Source organism: Leopardus geoffroyi, chromosome C1, assembly GCF_018350155.1.
Source record: "Leopardus geoffroyi isolate Oge1 chromosome C1, O.geoffroyi_Oge1_pat1.0, whole genome shotgun sequence".
NCBI classification, from domain to species: Eukaryota; Metazoa; Chordata; class Mammalia; order Carnivora; family Felidae; genus Leopardus; species Leopardus geoffroyi.
The window spans coordinates 30,628,473-30,647,429 of NC_059328.1; the positions used below are offsets into that span (position 1 = coordinate 30,628,473).

Consider the following 18,957-nt stretch of genomic DNA (forward strand, 5'->3'; position numbering starts at 1 on the left):
GCAGTAAAGGCCCAGAAAAGGCCACATACAGCCTGTCCACAATGAGGAAGGTGGCCCCTGTGCCGGCCACGCCTGGGAAAGAGCCAGAGGGAGTCCAGGTCATACCTGCAGAAGAGTCGCTGTGAGCTGAGTCCAAGAAGGGCCACGACACAAACCCCTGCTTGCTGCAAAGGGGACAGACACCCTCAGGTGCTGGTTCCCAGGCTGACAGCTCCCTCCTGGATACGCAGGGGCAGTGCCGAGACTTTGCGGACTCACACGTACTCCCCACAGTTGGCAATGATCACCTACTGCTTTGGCTTCCTATCCTTGCTGCCCTGGGTCTTTGTGGGGACAGAAGAGGGGGAGAACCAAGGGAAGGTGAAGAGTAAGGACTGGCTTAGGGATACCGTCCCCATCTGCCCACCCCTGCCTGAGCAGAAGCAGCCCTCCCTGGGATCTGCCACGGCCCCTCTCTCCAGCTCTCTCACAGGGCTACGCACCCAGGGCCCAAGTGGGCACCCATCTCAATCTGCTGCAAGACATCCAGGTCTTCTGTGACCTCCCCAAACACTATGTGCTTGCCATCTACCCAATCTGTCTTGTCACATGTCAGGACGAATCGGGAGCTGTTGGTGTTTGGGCCAGAGCTGACCATGGAGAGCAGGCCTGGGGGAGAGAAGGAGCACATCAGGCCCTACCCTTGGCTCCCTGCTGTCAGATGTACATCTGTGCAGACTGTTGACAGCCCTTCAACCAAGCAGGCTCAGACTCTAGGATAATACCATGTGGATGCCTTGTTTGCCACTCAGTTGATAGTGAAATGGTGAGCAAAGTTGCTTAAATCATTTTATACTGGTTTATCCTTTCTTTCACTCATTTCAATAAATACTTGTATTGTCTACTTTGTAACTTAGCTCCTGTTGAGCCCTGGGGACATTGGTCCCAGCCCTGGTGCAGCTCATAGTCTAGTGGAAAAGAGTCACTCAAAAGATAACTGTGGATGTATCTCAGGAATGCAAGGCTGGTTTAACATCCAAAAAGCAATATAACACATTAACAGAATAACGCACAAAACCCACATTATTATCGCAATAGACACAGAAAAGGCATCTTACAAAACCCACAACTTCTCATGATAAAAACACTCAACAAACCAGGAATAGAAGGGAACTTCCTCAGTCTGATAAAGAACACCTACAAAAAAAACCACACAGTGAAAGACTAGATGTTTTCCCCCTAAGATCAGGAATAAGACCAAAACATCTGCCCTTACCACTTCTATTCAATATCGTACTAGATGTTCCAGCAACTGCAATCTACAAAACAACGAAATGAAATATGCAGATGACATGATCTTGTATAAAGAAAATCCTACAGGGGCGCCTGGGTGGCGCAGTCGGTTAAGCGTCCGACTTCAGCCAGGTCACAATCTCGCGGTCCGTGAGTTCGAGCCCCGTGTCGGGCTCTGGGCTGATGGCTCAGAGCCTGGAGCCTGTTTCTGATTCTGTGTCTCCCTCTCTCTCTGCCCCTCCCCCGTTCATGCTCTGTCTCTCTCTGTCCCAAAAAAAAATAAACGTTGAAAAAAAAAAAAAAAGAAAGAAAATCCTACAGAATCCACTAAAAAACTATTAGGACTAGTTCAGCAAAGTTGCAGAATACAAGATCAACATACAAAAATCAAGTTATTTTATACTCTAGCAATGAACAATCTGAAAATGAAATTAAAATAATTCCATTTATAGTAACATCAGAAAGAATAAACTTCAGAATAAATTCAAAAGAAATATAAACTTATACCCTGATAACTATAAAATGTTACAGAAAGAAATTAAAGAAGATTTAAACAAATGGAAATATATCCCATGTTCATGGACTGGAAAACTTAATACTGCTAAGATGGCAATACACAAATTGTTCTACAGATTCAGTGCAATCTCTGTCAAAATCCAACCGGCTTTTTTGCAAAAATTGAGAACTATTCCCCAAATTCATACAGAAATGTTAGAGACCCAGAATAGCCAAAACAATCTGGAAAAAGAAGAGCAAAGTTGGAGGACTCACACTTGTCAAATTCGAAATGTACTGTGGAGCTACAGAATACATGACAATGTAGAACTGGCATAAGACACATATATAGATCAATGAAACAGAACAGAAAGTCCAGAAACAAAATCCTTACATTTATGGTCAATTGATTTTCAAGAGAGATGCCAAGACAATTAAAAGAACAGCCTTTTTTTTTTCTCTTTTATTGAGAGAGGACACAAGTGGGCGAGGGCAGGGAGAGAGAGAGAATCCCACAAGAGCAGAGACGGCGGGGGGGGGGGGGGGAGAGAGGGAGAGACAGAGAGAGAGAGAGAGAGAGCGAGCGAGCAGGGCTCACCCAAAGCGGAGCTCATGCTCACCTGAAGCAGAACTCAAACTCACGAACCATGAGATCATGACCTGAGCCAAAGTAAGATGCTTAACCAACTGACCCACCCAGGCACCCAAGAACAGCTTTTTCAACAAATGAGGCTAGGACAACTGGACATCCACAGGCAAAAGAATGAAATTAGATCCTTTTTCTCACACTATACACAAAAATGAACTAAAAATGGATCAAACAGCCAAATGTAACAGCTAATCTTTAACACTCTTACAAGAAAATGTGGGAGTAAATCTTCACAACCTTAGTTTAGGCAAAACCTTCTGAGTTATGATGCAAAAAATATACTGATGGAAGAGAAGAGAGATAAATTGAACTTCAACAGAATTAAAACTTTTTGTGCTTCGAAGCAAAACAAAGAAAAGTGAAAAGACAACCCACAGAATGACAAAAAATACTTGCAAACCATGTATCTGATAAGAGAACTACAGCTAGAATATTTAAAGAACTCTTGTATTTCAATAAAAAAGAGATAAATAACCCAATTTAACAATGGGTAATGGATCTGAATGGACATTTTCCCAAGAAGATTAATATATGGACAATAGACACATGAAAAGATGCTCAACATCTTGCTTCCATCAGTCAGAAGGCAAATCAAAACCACAATGAGACAGCATTTCACATCACTAGGATAACATAAAGAGAACATAAAAGAAATAATAACCAGTGACTGTGAGGATACGGAGAAACTGGAACCCTCATAGGCTGCTGATGGGAATGTAAAATGGTGCAGCCACTTTAGAAAACAGTCTGGCAGTTCCTCAAAATATGAAAAAATAGTTATCCTATGCCCCAGCAATTCCAATTGTAGGTACCTACCCAAGGGAAACGAAAACATAGGTCCACACAAAAACTTATACATGAATGTTCACAACAGCATTATTCATAATAACCAAAATGTATAAACACAAATGTTCATCAACTTATGAATGGATAAACAAATTGTGGTATATGCACACACTGAATATTAATTGACAATAAAAAAAATTAAGTACAAATACATGTCATATTGTAGATGAACTTTTTCGAAAACATGCTAAGTGGAATAGCTAAGTGGAATAATCGAGAGTCGATTAGTGTTTGCCTAGGCCTGGGGGACAAGGAGAAGGAGAATGCTAAAGGGTGTGGGGTTTCCTTTGGGAGGAAAATGTTCTAAAATTATTTGTGGTAATAGCTGCATAACTGAGTACAGTAAAAACCACTGAAATGTATACTTTAAATGGGTGAACTGAATGTATGTGAATTGCATCCCAATAAAACTGTTTGTTTGTTTGTTTTTTAAAGACAATCATGCTATGGAACAGCAAAGCCTCGTGGCACATACATCTGTTCAGCGAATGGAAGCACAAGACGCAATCACCTAAAAGTATATGTGTCTGTGTGTGTGTCTCTCTCTCACATGCACACGCACACACACATGTAACAGTACCATGGAAGGCTTTCTGAAGGAGGTAACATCTGAGTTTAAAAGAGCCAGGTTCGGCAGAGGCTGAGGGAGGGTACCTATAAGCTCATCTGTCTCAGTGAGAAAGCCTCCTTTTCATGGCTGGGGCTCTAGACTGCATGCTCCTTTGGATGGGGACCATGTCCCATTCCACTCTCAATGATGGAGTTGATCAAGGTGCCTGACACATAACAAAACTGCCCTGTGAACATCAGTTTTAAATATTCAAATATTTACACAATTCTAGAATACAGTGGTGACCAATAAAGACTGGGTCCTGCCCTCATGAGGCTAATATTCTAGAAAGGGAGACAGAAAATAAGTGAAAGAATAAGTAACTTCATAATATAATCTCAGGTATTAAATATATGAAGAAAAGTGAAGCTGACTAAAAAGAAGAGATGACAGGAATGCCCATTCTAGACAGAGAGCAAGGCAGGTCTCTAAGACAAGGTACATGGCACCTGAAGGAAGTGAGGGGTGAACGCTGTAGATGCTAGAGGAAGAACATTCTAGGACAGGAAGTAGAATGACCAAGACCCTGAGGGGGAGTAAGCTGTGACTGAGGAACAGCAAGACTGCCTTGAGGACAGAGGGAGGAGCAGCACATTCTGGGAGCTTGGGAAGGTGCCAGGCCTCATGCCAGTGGGTCCTGCGTGATGGGGCCCCATGGGAGGACTCTCAGCCAGACAGTAACAGGACTGGGTTTATGTTTGAAAAGGATGGCTCTGACTACCTCACATATTGGACCAGGAGGGGAAGATGCAGGAGTGGAAACAGGGAGACAAGTGTGAGGACTTGGTGCTGGTGAAGGAAGGGTGAAGCAAGGGCAGACGAGAAAGTGACTTGAAACACGTGGATCTGACCTCTGTCAGATGGAGGAGAAGGGTCGAGGAGCGGTCCTAAGCTGAGCAAGCAGTTAGGGAGACGGTGGTGGCATTGCTGGAGACAGGGATGAGGAGAGGAAGGGTCTGGGAGAAAAGAACATGAGAGTCTGTGAGGTCTGAAGACATCCAGGGGACGTCCAGGGGAAGGCGACAGGGAGAGAACAGCATGGAGGCTGACATGTGGACAGGATTCATTTACAGATGTGACTGGAAACCCTGGAAAACCTGGGACAGGAAGGGATTGGCCAGAGCACTGGTTATAAATAGGGTAAGACTGCCCCCTCGAGGCTACTTGGAAACTCCAAGCTATGTTGCTTGTTGTCAGGAATAATGGGGGTGCTACTGGCATTAGTGGGAAGGGAACAGGGAATCCAGATGTCCTGCCATGTCACATGTCAGGAAGAATTATTCTTAATCCTCTCAGACTTTCAAATGCCCTGAGAAACATTCATGTATTGGATAAAAATCTGTTTATAATGATTTGAGCTGAGAACCTAACTCCATTTTACATATAAATCCAAAGACTTATCTTTTGCACTGAATTTTTCCAGAAATAGACCTACTACATAAACCAAGGGAACATAATTTTTGGTTTCGTTCAGAATTTTACCAGGGGATTTTCACCATGTCAGGAAATCATGTTACTGTGACCCTGCCAACAAAATACACCTATATCAGTCCACACTGCTAACTATTGCTCTAGGCAGAAGTGTATGTTTAAATATTTCACATATTTAGTTGTGTCCAAGCATTTAAATACTGAAATACATACTATTTTATTGTAAATTACTTTCATTTTCTTTCATATTATAATTATTACATAACACTATTTAAAAAAAACTTTTTTTAATGTTTATTTTTAGGGGCATCTGGGTGGCTCAGTCAGTTGAATGTCCACCTTTGGCTCAGGTCATGATCTGGCAGTTCATGAGTTTGAGCCCTACATGAGGCTTGCCGCTATCAGCGCAGAGCCCGCTTTGGATCCTCTGCCCACGTCTCTGCCCCTCCCCTGCTTGCACTCCCAAAAATAAATATTAAAAAAATATATATTTATTTTTACTTAAGAGAGAAAGTGAGAACCAGCAGGGGAGGGGCAAAGAGAGAGAGAGAAAGTCCCAAGCAGGCTCCATCCTGCCAGTGCAGAACCCAACTTGGGGCTCGATCTCATGAACTTCGAGATCATGACCTGAGCCAAATTCAAGAGTCAGACACTCAAACGATGGAGCCATCCAGGAGCCCCACATAACACTTTTTTTTTTTTTTCTTTTTACAAACTATGTGTTGGAAGAATATATTAGCTGTGACTTTCATTCCCACCCAGTAAAGAATCAGTCCTAAGAGGTGGGCACGAGGCTAATACGTTAAGAACCATTAAGTGAAGAGTGAGGGTAGAGAAGACAAAAAGTGTTGAGCTCTGGGTCCCTGCAACCGTTCAGAGGTCAGGAGGGAGGAGACAGGAGAGACTTGAGACGCAGCAGCCAATAAGGATCTGAGTGGTGTGAGAGGTGGACTGCGGTGGAGGCTTTGGGAAGCCACTTGAATCCCCTTCAAGACCAAGACTCTCACTTTCTCACCTCCCAGGAGTGTGAGATGCTAGCAGCCCCAGGAGAAGTTCCACCCCAGTAAATGCCTTTGGTTGAAGAGAGCTGCTCACCCTTTCTGGGAATCAGCCAGAATTCATGACTGTCCATGTGAGGGTTCAGAGGCCTGGTTCCCAGGCCTCAATTCAGAACAACTCAAAAGGGCTATCCAAGCTCCAATGCACCCCCGGGACCAGCTGAGGCCTCTATGTGACTGATGGCATCTCAGTTACACTCTGCCTACTCTGCTCCCCTCACTCCCTTGCAAGACTTGTCCCTGAGATGACTCTCTGCCTCCTGCATGCAATTCTCCATGAGTCTGTTTCCTAAAAAATCTGACCCAAAACAGCCAAAAACCGAAAAAAAAAAATCAAGTAGTGATAATGTGAATATGTTTTTCAGAGCTGTAGCAATAAAAGCCAAAATAATCATCTGAAAAAAATGAATGTTGGGGCGCCTGGGTGGCGCAGTCGGTTAAGCGTCCGACTTCAGCCAGGTCACGATCTCGCCGTCCGTGAGTTCGAGCCCCGCGTCGGGCTCTGGGCTGATGGCTCAGAGCCTGGAGCCTGTTTCCGATTCTGTGTCTCCCTCTCTCTCTGCCCCTCCCCCGTTCATGCTCTGTCTCTCTCTGTCTCAAAAATAAATAAACGTTAAAAAAAAAAAAAATTAAAAAAAAAAAAAAAATGAATGTTACCTTTGGCAGGGCAGGAAAATTATGGTGAGGGGGAACAGAAGAACATCACATTATAACAAACTTCAATGATTTTCTTTAAACTATGTGCAAATTATGACTTTGATAAACATTTTTTGAAAACACTTTTGAGGGGCGCCTGGGTGGCTCAGTGGGTTAAGCGGCCGACTTCGGCTCAGGTCATGATCTCACGGTCTGTGAGTTCGAGCCCCATGTCGGGCTCTGTGCTGACAGCTCAGGGCCTGGAGCCTGCTTCAGATTCTGTGTCTCCCTCTCTCTCTGACCCTCCCCCGTTCATGCTCTGTCTCTCTCTGTCTCAAAAATAAATAAACATTAAAAAAAATAATAAAAAAAAGAAATACTGTTTTTTTAAAAAAACACTTTTGATAAACATATTTAAAAAATATGAATATTTAAGAAAATAGGAAGAGGTGCTTGCAGAGGGGCTCAGTCAGTTAAGTGTCTGACTTTGGCCTAGGTCACAATCTCACTGTTCCCGGGTTCCAGCCCTACGTCGTACTCTGTGCTGACAGCTCAGCCTGAAGCCTGTTTCAGATTCTGTGTCTGTCTGTCTCTCTCTCTCTCTCTCTCTCTCTCTCTCTCTCTGCCTTTCTCCAACTCGCACTCTCCCTCTCTCAAAAATAAACATTAAAAAAAAAAAAAAGAAAGAAAGAAAGAAAATAAGAAGCACACAACTGTGAATGTGAATAGTAGTTACCTCAAAGAGATGGGCTGGAGGTAGTGAGGAGAAAAAACTTTAGCTTTTAATTTATAACCCTAAAAATAGTTGTAACTTCCAGGGGAGAAAGCTGGCAGTCATCTCCTTAAGCAAGCAACCAAAGCTGACATCAAAAATATTGGAACTGACATCATGCACTTCCTTACACGATACACTGGTAAGGAAACAGCATTCTTCTGCGGTGTTCCTGCCAAAACACATCACACTTACACCTAATCATGAGGAAGTACTAGGCAAAGATTGAGAAATAATCTTAAACACGGGCCTGTCCTCTTCAAAGTCATCAAGATCAAGAAAGACAATGAAAGGGGCACCTGGGTGGCTCAAGTTGGTTGGGCACTGACTTTGGTTCAGGTTCAAGCCCCATGTTGGGCTCTGTGCTGACAGCTCAGAGCGTGGAGCCTGCTTTGTATTCTGTCTCTTCCTCTCTCTCTGCCCCTCCCCCACTTGTGCTTTGTGTCTCCCTCTCTCAAAAATAAACATGAAAAAAATTTTTTTAAGAAAATATATATACTCAACTATTTATAGGAGTCAAGAGGTATGATGTCTTCAACTTCCTCTCAACTGGGACAGTAGGGGGAAGATACATCTATGTATATCAATTCAATGTAAAGTGCAGAGGGCAAAAAGTAAATTAATGAGTGGACAAAGGATATATGCATTCCTTGTACTATTCTTACAGAACTCTTATTCCATATACCCATAAGTCTACAAATACATCAAAACTACAAAAAAAAAAATACAATTTATAACTTTCAACTGCCTACTCTTTCTAATAGTCCTAAGCCTTTACAGAACTTCGAAAATGTCTGCTCAGTCTCGTTAGTTACTAGATGTTGGGATCCCAACAGAAGGACTCAGATTAAAAGTGTTAAAGGCTCAGGATTCCAGGAAGCCCCCTCTCCGGCCTGCTCAGCCACCGGCATCCTGCCCAGAGTCCCGCTCACCTGCTGTCATGGGGACAATGTCTGAACGCAGAAGCATCTGGATGCAGCCAGCTGGCTTGTTCCCAATCTTGATGTCCATGTACACCTGAGGATTTGATGAGGCCTTTTTCGCAGCGGGATCTCCCTGGGTGCAGGATAAGTCATTAGGCTGGACAGAACTCGACCCCCCCAAGTAGGAGAGCAAGTATTCTGAATACACACCAAGAACCCAACAGCCGCAAGCAGGCTACAGCAAGATGCTGGCAGGGAAGGCCCTGGGCCGTGAAAGGGAAGGCCACGGCCGCAGCCCCCAGCCGGACACCCAGTGACAGGACACTTCAGCACCAGCTAACCTGAGCCCCACCTCGCAAGCTCATTCCCTCATCACACTTACCCTCAGACGTGCCAGCTCGCTTCACCCTGCCCTGCGGTCACGGAACTTTCCTGGCCCATAGCACATAGCTCTTGACACATTCTAACACCAGTTCAAGCCCACCCACCGCACTCCTGTTACAGCAACCCACACCCTTCTCCTCCATGCCTACCCCTACAGATTCACAGTCTGGCTTCAATGGAAGCAGAAAGGGCTGCTCTCTGGCTTGGGCCTGACTGCTCAGAAGACTGAGGTTAATAAAAGACCTACCATTTTACTTCTAAGAAGTCTGCGATTTGCTCATGATTAATGAGGAGGTTGGGCCTTGCTTTGTGCTCCAGGTGGACCAGGATGACTAGCTGATAAACACAAATTCAGTACAAACCCTACCATTTGTTTCATAGAGAAAGCTCTATTGTCTCTGACCTATTTGTGGTGTGAACTGATGGGTCAAGATATAGGTATTGAGCTATGAGGCCCAGTACTGGAGTTGTTAAATAACTGGCTATCCAGTGGGGGAGGGCTGGCCACAAACACGAGACACACACAGATCCCAGAGCTACACAGCCTCGGTTCAAATCTAGGCTCCATCACTTATGAGCTATGTAATGTTGGATAAGTTATTTGATCTCCTTGTGTCTAGTTTTGTCACCAAGAGTTGGAGATAATATTAGCACTTACCTCAAAGGATTATCATTAGTATTAAATATTTGTAAAACACTTAGAACAGTTGCTGGTATAGAGGAAGCAACATTTGAACATTTGTTAAGTAAATAATGTCAAAATAACGCTGTAAATGCAGGATAGAGGGTGCTACAGAATCCCAGAGGCAACAAAAGCCCGGAAGGGACACTGATCTCACTCAACTAGAGGATTCAAAAAAGGTTCCTAGAGAAGGCAGCAACCGAATTCAGCTATGAAAGATGAATGGGAGATGGCGAGACAAAGTAAGTTGGAAAGGGAATTTAGGCAAAGGAACTGCTTAGGTAAAAACACAGACACTTATAGGTACCTACAAACTCTGTCCCAGAATGTAAAATGTACATACAATGTGGAGAGGTGAGCAGGGTCTGAACACGGAGAGCCCTTCTATCCCCCTAAAGGAGCCCAGACTACTCCTCCTATAGATGAGGAGTCCCTAGACTGCTTGAGAGGAGCCACATGGTCAGCTCTATGCCTTAGAAAGCTCCCTCTGGCTGCTCAGGACAGGAGGAATCGGGCCCAGGGTGGGAGACCAGCTAGGAAGCTACCATCATTATTCGTAGCAGAGATGACAGAGGCTACAGCAAGCCAATGCAGCAGAAGCAAACAGGAGAGAAGAGATTCAGGCAGGTGTAAAAGAGAATGATAGCAGGATATGGCAGTGCATCAGGTGTGGATTGTGATGAGGAGTCAGAGATGACAGCGAGGTCCCTGGTTTGGGTGACTGTGGAAGATGGCAAAATTTGCTAAGATTGGGTACTTGGGACAACCAGAGAGGAAGGAAAGAGGAAATCCACTTGGGACATGCTTTGTTGATTTATGGTAACTGGGAGACATGCAGGCAGAAACCCGTGAAACTCAGGAGCAAGGTCAAGGTGAGGACTAGAGACCAGGAAATGAGCAGAACACTGAGTGCTGCAATAAGCTCAGACATGGGACACAGTGGCTGAAACTACAAGGACAACGGGCAGAGAGGAGTGGGGGGCTAAGGGAGGAACTTGGAGAAACACTGCTGCTCAGAGGGCGGACAGAGGAGGGGGAGCCTCCAAGTTATCCCCAGAAGTGACGGTCAGGATGGTGTATCGAGAAGCAGGAGAAAGTGCCGAGGCAGGCAGCAACTGGCTAAGGACGGAGGGATTGAGGCCTCTCTGGAATCAGGCCAGGAATAGGAAGACAGCAAGCGTGGGGCCAAAGTCTCAGCGAGGGAGCAGGAAAGGTCAGGAGGATGGCGGATACTGGTGAGGAGGAGTCCTCACTGTCCTTTCTCATCTCAGACCCCCACCTAGTTCAAGCAATCACAAATCGGTATCCAAGCATGCATACCATACTTCTCACCTAGAACCCCTCACAGACAAGAAAGCCACGCTTCTCCATTCCATTCACCTGCCGCCACCTACATCAGGAGCGCCCTGGGTGGAAAGCGCCAGCCCCTCCTGTGGAAGCACACACCTTCAAACCTCACCTCCTGGGTTTCCACTTCGGAAGGCTCCGTATTCTCTTCAAGAGTCTGCCCAGAAAACTTCTTCAACCAGTCATCACCTGACCACACTGAAAGGAAAAGAACTGAACAGATGTTAAGAAATTCAGGCTATTGGCCAGCTGTTCACTAGCTGTGCCCAGTTCTTCACTTTGTCAGCAGAATGGACACACCATGTGGCTCTCACAGGCAGAAGTTACCTCTCGGACAAGGGAAGCTGTCACTGGGAAATGTCAGGCCTTCAAGTCCAGCTCTCAGCAGAGGCAGATAAGAGTAACAAGGGAGGACTAAGCCGAGCCAAAAGGGAAGTTCCAACCACTGTCAAGGCCGAAAGGGCACAGTGTATGTCTACATCCCGGAGCAAGACTTTCACAGAGACCATGCCTCTAGCTTTGCAGAGAATCTCAAAGTCTATTTCCATGGAGGAGCTGCATTCTCCCCGCCCCTGTACACCACTCTACCCGTGTATATACTCCCACCACAGCAGGAAGTAAAACAGGGATAAAAAGGCAACAGAGGCCAAAGTTGAGGATGTGATTGGGAATCTGTGATTGCCCCCGCTTGCCTGGCTTGCCTGGTCTGAATGAGCCTTCCTTAACGCTCACTAGTTTGGCTAAACGGACACAAATTGTCCACCCAAAGAGTTCAGGTTCATTCTAAAATGACTGCAATACAACTCAGCTGCTTAAACCTTGTAAGGTTAATAAAAGACCTTCCATTTTACTTCTAAGAAGTCTGAGATTTGCTCATGATGAATTCTATGCTGGGAGCCCACACCCCTCAATGGCAAGCTAAACACAAAACCAACCATAAAATGTCCCTGAGCCACTACACATTTCTTTTCTTTCAACACCAACAGGAAGATCTGTGCTGGCATGATCTTTGAATCTGAGCTCAGAACTCTGAAATTATAAGGGTAAATGCAGTTACCATGTATTGAGTCCATTTTTAAAAGTCAAGATCAGCACTAAATGGGAAAGAAATAGTATTGCTGGCTGGTGGGGGACATGTTTGATGAAAAAGTAACAGAAAACATGGATGTACAGGAATATTATCCAAGAACAACTGACACTTGGGTAGATAGTTTTTTTTTTTTTTTTAAGTTTATTTACTTATTTTTAAGAGAGAGAGAGGGAGGGAGGGAGGGGCAGAGAGAGAGGGAGAGAGAGAATCCTAAGCAGGCTCCCCACTGTCAGCATGGAGCCCGATGCGGGGCTCAAACCCACAAACCATGAGATCATGACCAGAGCTGAAATCAAGAGTCGTACACTTAACTGACTGAGCCACCCAGGCACCCCAAGATTTTTTAAAAAAGTTTGTTTTGGGCCTTTTCATGAAAACTAAAAAAATATGAAATAGGATTCCTTAATTAGTAACATTTAAGTTATAATTATAGCTATGCTTTGTTCCTAGAAACAAAGATGAATCAAGTACTAATTTTACTTATAGCAATTAAGAAAAAGACTGAATGATAGCATGAAATACCCTTATTTCATATTTAATCATAAAGACTGATTATAAGACAAGAAAGGTTTATCATAAAGATAAAAAAAGGGGAGGGTAGAAACATGTAAGAGTTTTGTTGTAGGCAAAATAACACCCCCCCTCCAATGGTGTCCACATCTTATTCTCCAGAACCCATGAATATGTAATATTATATTGCAAGAAGGAAGGAAGGCTATCGCTCGTTGGTCTGCTGACCTTCAAATAAGGATATTATACTGGATTATCCAGGTGCTCCCAGTGTAATCACAAAGATCCTCTAAATGTGACAAGGGAGGCAGGGGAGTTAGTTTCAGAGTGACTCAGGGTGAGAAAGACTCACCTGGCCACTGCTGGCTTGAAGACGGAAGGGACCAGAAGCCGAGGAATGAGGTCAATCTCTACAAGCTGGAAAGAAACAGACCCTCCCGTAGAGCCTCCACAAGGAATGTAGTCCTGCTCATGCAGTGAGACACATTTTGGACTTAAGACTTCCAGAACTCTAAGATAATGAATTTGTGTTGTTGTTAAGCCACTAAATGTTGGTAATTTGTTACGGCAGCAGTAGGAATTTAAACCACTTTTCTTTGAAGCACTCAGCCTAACAAACCTTACAGGTTTTCTCTGGTTTAACTTTACTTAGAGAGAGCCACTTTTGAGCCATGGCTCAAAAGTTTACACTTTGTTGACTAGAGCCAACCACAGCAGTTTTCCATGAAACCCTGTCTTTTATGCCAGATTCACAAGTTTACCTTGCAATCCTTTTACACTCTATTTGCAGTACATTGCCCTGGACTAGAGGCTGGCAAACTTTCTGTAAACGGCTAGACAGTAAACATTTGTTTGTAATTTTTTTAATGTTTATTTCTTTTTGAGAGAGAGAGAAAACGAGTGGGAAAGAGACAAAGAGAGGGGGACAGAGATCCAACGTGGGCTCTGCACTGATAGCAGAGACCCCTATGTGGGGCTTGAACCCACGAACCATGAGATCATGACCTGAGCTGAAGTCAGACGCTTAACTGACTGAGTCACCCATGTACCCCTAGACAGTAAATATTTCTTTGTGGGTCAAACAGAGTCTCTACTGCATATGCTTTTTTTCCCTTTTTTTCCAAAACCCATTAAACATATAAAAAACTATTTAGCTCATGAGCCATACAAAAGCAGGCTGCAGGACGGATGTGGCCTGCAGTCTGAATTTGCTGACCCCTGACGTAGATACAAAAGTGTCAGGGAGAGGGGCGCTGGGGAGGCTCAGTCAGTTGAGTGTCTGACTCTTGATTTTGGCTCAGATTATGATCTCATGGTGCATGGGATCGAGCTCCATGTTGGGGTCTGTGCTGACAGCATGAAGCCTGCTTGGAATTCTCTCTCTCCTTCTTCCTGCCCCTCTCATGCTTGCTCACTCACACGCTCTCTCTCTCTCTCTCTCAAAATAAATAAATAAACATTAAAAAAAAAAAACCCACAAGTGACACCTGGGTGGCTCAGTCAGTTAAATGTCCGACTTCAGCTCATGTCATGATCTTACAGTTCATGGGTTTGAGCCTCGCATCGGGCTATGTGCTGACAGCTCAGAACCTGGAGCCTGCTTCAGATTCTGTGTCTCCCTCTCTCTCTCTCTCTGCTCCTCCCCCACTCATGCTCTGTTTCTTTCTGCTCCCAAAAGTAAACATTAAAAAAATTTTTTAATACAAAAACAAAAAAACACCAAAGTGTCAGGGAGAGACTCACCAACAAAGATGGTTGGCATTTATGCAAACATTTAAATAGGAAGGATTTCTGAATAAGAATTCATTTCGTAAGTAGCCAGTTCACAGTAAATACTTTCAAATAATGACAACTTTTGCTTCCTAGATAACTTGAGACTGTGGAAACTGGAAACACAATATGCACCTGAGGGTCCCATGTACTGTAAAGTAGCATCAAAAAATAGCTTCAGTAAAAAGCAAAGAGTCTCAGCCATATCATGTTGTCGATGGCCGCTGTAGCATCCTGCTAAGAGAATCTAAGAGACAGGGCGCCTGGGTGGCGCAGTCGGTTAAGCGTCCGACTTCAGCCAGGTCACGATCTCGCGGTCCGTGAGTTCGAGCCCCGTGTCAGGCTCTGGGCTGACGGCTCAGAGCCTGGAGCCTGCTTCCGATTCTGTGTCTCCCTCTCTCTCTGCCCCTCCCCCATTCATGCTCTGTCTCTCTCTGTCCCAAAAATAAATAAACGTTGAAAAAAAAAAATTAAAAAAAAAAAAAAAAGAGAATCTAAGAGTTCATGTGTGTAGTCCAACTCTTCCTGTGGTTAGCACTCAAATAAAAACTCAGTAGCACACACATGGAAAAAAACCCCACACTTTCCCTCCTTCCCTCCCTAGATTATATGCATTTAACAAAGTGTATGTACTAACTGCTTATTAGAGCTGGTGATGTAAGGATGTGTGCTCAGGCACAGGAACCTGAAAACACACAGGAGACAGGAACCAGCAATGCAGGCTCTAGAAGGCAGAGACAGATCTCTGCAGGATCTGTCTTCCACATTCTGACTACATGAGGGGAGCTATGAGCCTGGCTTGGTGAGCCTTCCTTCAACCAGAACTTCTTGTCCCTTGGCAACTGTCACCACCAAACCAGGGGTTTGGGGGTTGAATCATATCCCCCAAAACTTCAGGTCTGCCCAAATTTCAGAATGTGACCCTATTTACAAATAGGGTCTTTGCAAACATAATTAGTCAAGATGAGGCCATACTGCATTAAGGTGGTCCTAAATCCAATCAACGACTGGTATTCTTGTAAGTAGAGGAGACACAGGCACATGTGGGGAACAAGGCCATGTGAAGACAGGGGCAAAGACTGGACTGATGCAGTTATAAGCTACAGAATGCCAAGGACTGCCAGGAGCCACCAGAAGCTAGGGAGGGAAGGATTCTTCCCTAGAGCTTTCAGAGGGAGCATGGTCCTGCCAATACCTTGATTTAGATCTGCTAGCCTCCAGAGCAGGTACAGCTGTGAGAATAAATTTCTCTTGTGTTAAGCCAAGTTTGTGGTAGTTTGTTATGGCAGCCCCAGGAATCTACTACATCCACCCAAATGGAGAGTGGCACCTTTTGTAGCCAATGACAATAGGCAACACCAAATACTAAACAAGGAAAATTTCTTACCTCTGCCAATTCAAACTCAACAAGAGCAAATCCTTGGTGCTTTTCACAACAGCAGATCGTTAGTATGTGAGCAATAGAAGGAAGCATGCCATATCCAGACGCCATTTAAAAAAATGAAAATCTAGGGTCGCCTGGGTGGCTGAGTTGGTTAAGCATCCAACTTCAGCTCAGGTCATGACCTTGTGGTTCACGAGTTTGAGCCCTGCGCCGTGCTGATGGCTCAGGGCCTGGAGCCTGCTTCAGATTCTGTGTCTCTCTCTCTCTTTCTCTGCCCCTCCCCTGCTCTCACTCGCTCTCGCTCTCAAAAAAAATAAACATTAAAAAAAATTTTTTTTAATGAAAATCTAATTTTTAGGGTTTCCTTAGTTTAGTCAACAGGGCTTCCAGAAATATTAAGGTTATTTTGTTCATTTTAAATAAACATAGCTGAATAGTGAACTAAATTTTTAAACTTTGTAGTATCCAATTCTACCACAACAGAATTTAAGCTTAAGTTACTTTCCAAGCATTTTAATAACTTGTTTATAAGACATACAGAAAGTAGACAAAGTTGTTTACCAATTATTCATTCCAACTGAACACCAACGGAGGACAGAGCGCTGACCTCACTACGGCGTTAAGTGATTATTAGTGAAGGAGCCTCATGCTTGTCCTCAGGAAAACATGTTAGCTGGCAGAAAGCAAGGGCAACAAGAGTTACTAATTTATAGAATTCAGGGATAGACGAGCCAATGGCCAGTCTTACTGTTTTATTTAAGAAATGAAGAACTCAGAGAGGTATCAACCCAGAATTAGTGGCACAGCTGGTTCTAAAACTCCTATCAGAAAATTAGAACCAAGGATCAAATAGAAATATGCACCATAACTACGATACCAATTTAAGGGAAACTCCCCCAGATGAGCAGAGTCCAAGGCCCTGCCACTGTTGCAGCTGAACTTTCCTGCTGCCTGCTACTATTTAAAATCACAACGGCCAATAAGGGAGGTCTGGGCAGCAGGTGTGGTGGGGTATAGCTACCCAGCACGGGGATGTGAAACATTACTCAGACCTTTTAAGATTTTTCTAAAACTAGCTTCCTACTGAATCTTACTATACAGTTTATATATTAAATGATCAAATATCAAAGCCCCCAAGTGGTTCCAATGTGGAGAAAGCCTTTCTTCAAATCCAACAAACTGTCAATCTAAATTTCAGCCCATAGCCACACCAGCATCCTGGCCTTGTTGTCCTTGGAACATTCCTTTTCCATCACCAAGATCATAGTCACGTTGACCTAGAGACACATCCTCCTGAACTTCATTACATATCAACCGTAAACAATGCACATGACTTAAAATTCTTCTCAAATTCTTTTCCTGACATTAGGAATCTGAACAAGAGAGACATTGAAAGAACTCACCTGTTTCATAATCCAGGGAAAACTAATTATCCATGATGTCTCCAAACAGAAATAAAAGTAACACGAAGAACTTTGTTGTCTACCTCCTCTGCCAGCCCACCAGCAAAGAGGAAGTGCCTTCTGAACCAGTGCCCTCCATACTCTTGGTACAGATGCTCTGTTAGCAAGACAGCCACAGGGAGAAGAACGAGTCCCCAGTCTTTTAGGTATACAAAATGACCGGTGAGGTACACTCTTCCCCTATCCCCCTTCAGACTTACATCTAGCCCTTGGTTACTGTGATAGGTTCACTGCCTCCAGTTTCACAATCTCTTCAATAGTTACTAGAATGATTCCAAGAAAGTGCAAATCGGATCACACCACTATCCAGCTTAGCTTAATAGTCTCCAAAAGCTCACCAACGCCCACAGGACGGAGCCCAAATTCCTTAACACGGCATATAATAAGACCTTCATAAGGTCTGAGCCTTGCCGACTTATCTAGCCTTCCTCCCTGAACGCAAATCCCAGATGTTGGACTACTTCACCTCTCCGGGCTCTTTTCTTGCTGCTCTCCATTCAGGCCACAGCTTTACTCATGATCTTTCAAACCCAGCTTTGGCCTCTGAGCTTCAGAAAGTTTGCCCTCACCCCTCCTGATGGAGTGAGTGTTCATTCCCCAAAGCCCTCAGCTCCACCCTCATCAACATTGTCTATTTTATGGTCACATCATGAGGCTTGCCAGCCCGCGCAGTAAGGCTGTTCCCAAAACTCCCCAACTATTAGGTGAATTCCTTCCTCTAAGGGGTCAGGGCTGCGGAGTTTATGGAATGAATGGGCTTGAGAGTTTGGAATGCGGTCTGAGGTCACAATAACAGATCTTACCAACTCTCCGAGACCAAGATCATAGAGGGAAAGGGCTCTGGGCAGCGCCAGGACCAGCAGAGCCGTCAAATCGCGGGCGCTGCTCACAGGCTGAGGGGGCAGAGCCACAAGAGAAACCCACGCTAGCTCGGCAACGAACAACACGGTCTTAATGGCAGCCATCTTGCTCCCTGGCTCTTCCGCCGGAAGCCGAAACCAGGCCCCGCCCCCGGACCCGACCTCTCGCTCGCTGGCGCAGCCGCTATGCTCCCGGCCAGTGGCCTGCGGCGGATGTTTGGAAGGCACTCAGAATAGAGATCACAAATACATAGCGGCATTAACTGGGGAAGGCAGGAAATAGAAGAATCTACTTTAGATCCGGCCTTTATTTCTAATTATTTTAATGTCAGTGTAACATAAGTGTTATATTCGTCTCAAATGTAAAATATAGTGATTCAATAATTCCAAATATTGCTGTGTGCTCAAGATAAATGTAACCTTGATCCCCTTCACCCATTTCACTCATCCTTCCACCCATCTCCCCTCTGGTAACGATTGTTCTCTATAGCTAAAGTCTGTTTTTGGTTTACCTCTTTATTGGTCTTTGTTGTTTCTTAAATTCCGTATGTGAGTGAAATCCTAGGATATTTGTCTTTCTCTGGCTTATTTTGCTTAGCATTATACTCTAGTTCCATCCATGTTGTTGCAGACAGCAAGATTTCCTTCTCTTATGGCTGAATAATATTGCATTGTATATATACACCACATCTTCAGTCGTACATTTGTCCATGGACACTTGGGCTTCCATATTTGGCTATTTTAATAATGTTGCAATAAACATAAAGGTACGTGT

General features: G+C 44.3%; 1 protein-coding gene across 7 annotated transcripts in view; it reads right to left on the reverse strand.

The window, feature by feature from the left end:
- The window catches only part of LOC123599850 (peptidyl-prolyl cis-trans isomerase E-like), a 38,073-nt gene extending 19,580 nt beyond the window's left edge, over nucleotides 1-18,493 (reverse strand). For 2 of the 7 annotated variants that reach the window (XM_045482272.1, XM_045482271.1), the window contains exon 1: nucleotides 18,126-18,493. In XM_045482272.1, the coding sequence (XP_045338228.1) occupies nucleotides 18,126-18,287 (162 nt within the window). In that variant the 5' untranslated portion in view covers nucleotides 18,288-18,493. Of the gene's footprint in view, nucleotides 1-105; nucleotides 326-482; nucleotides 649-8,701; nucleotides 8,826-11,217; nucleotides 11,319-17,262; nucleotides 17,420-18,125 lie in introns of those variants that run through there. The other 5 variants (XM_045482275.1, XM_045482274.1, XR_006713318.1 and 2 more) reach the window with 5 other exon arrangements.
- Between the last annotated feature and the right edge of the window lie 464 nt (nucleotides 18,494-18,957).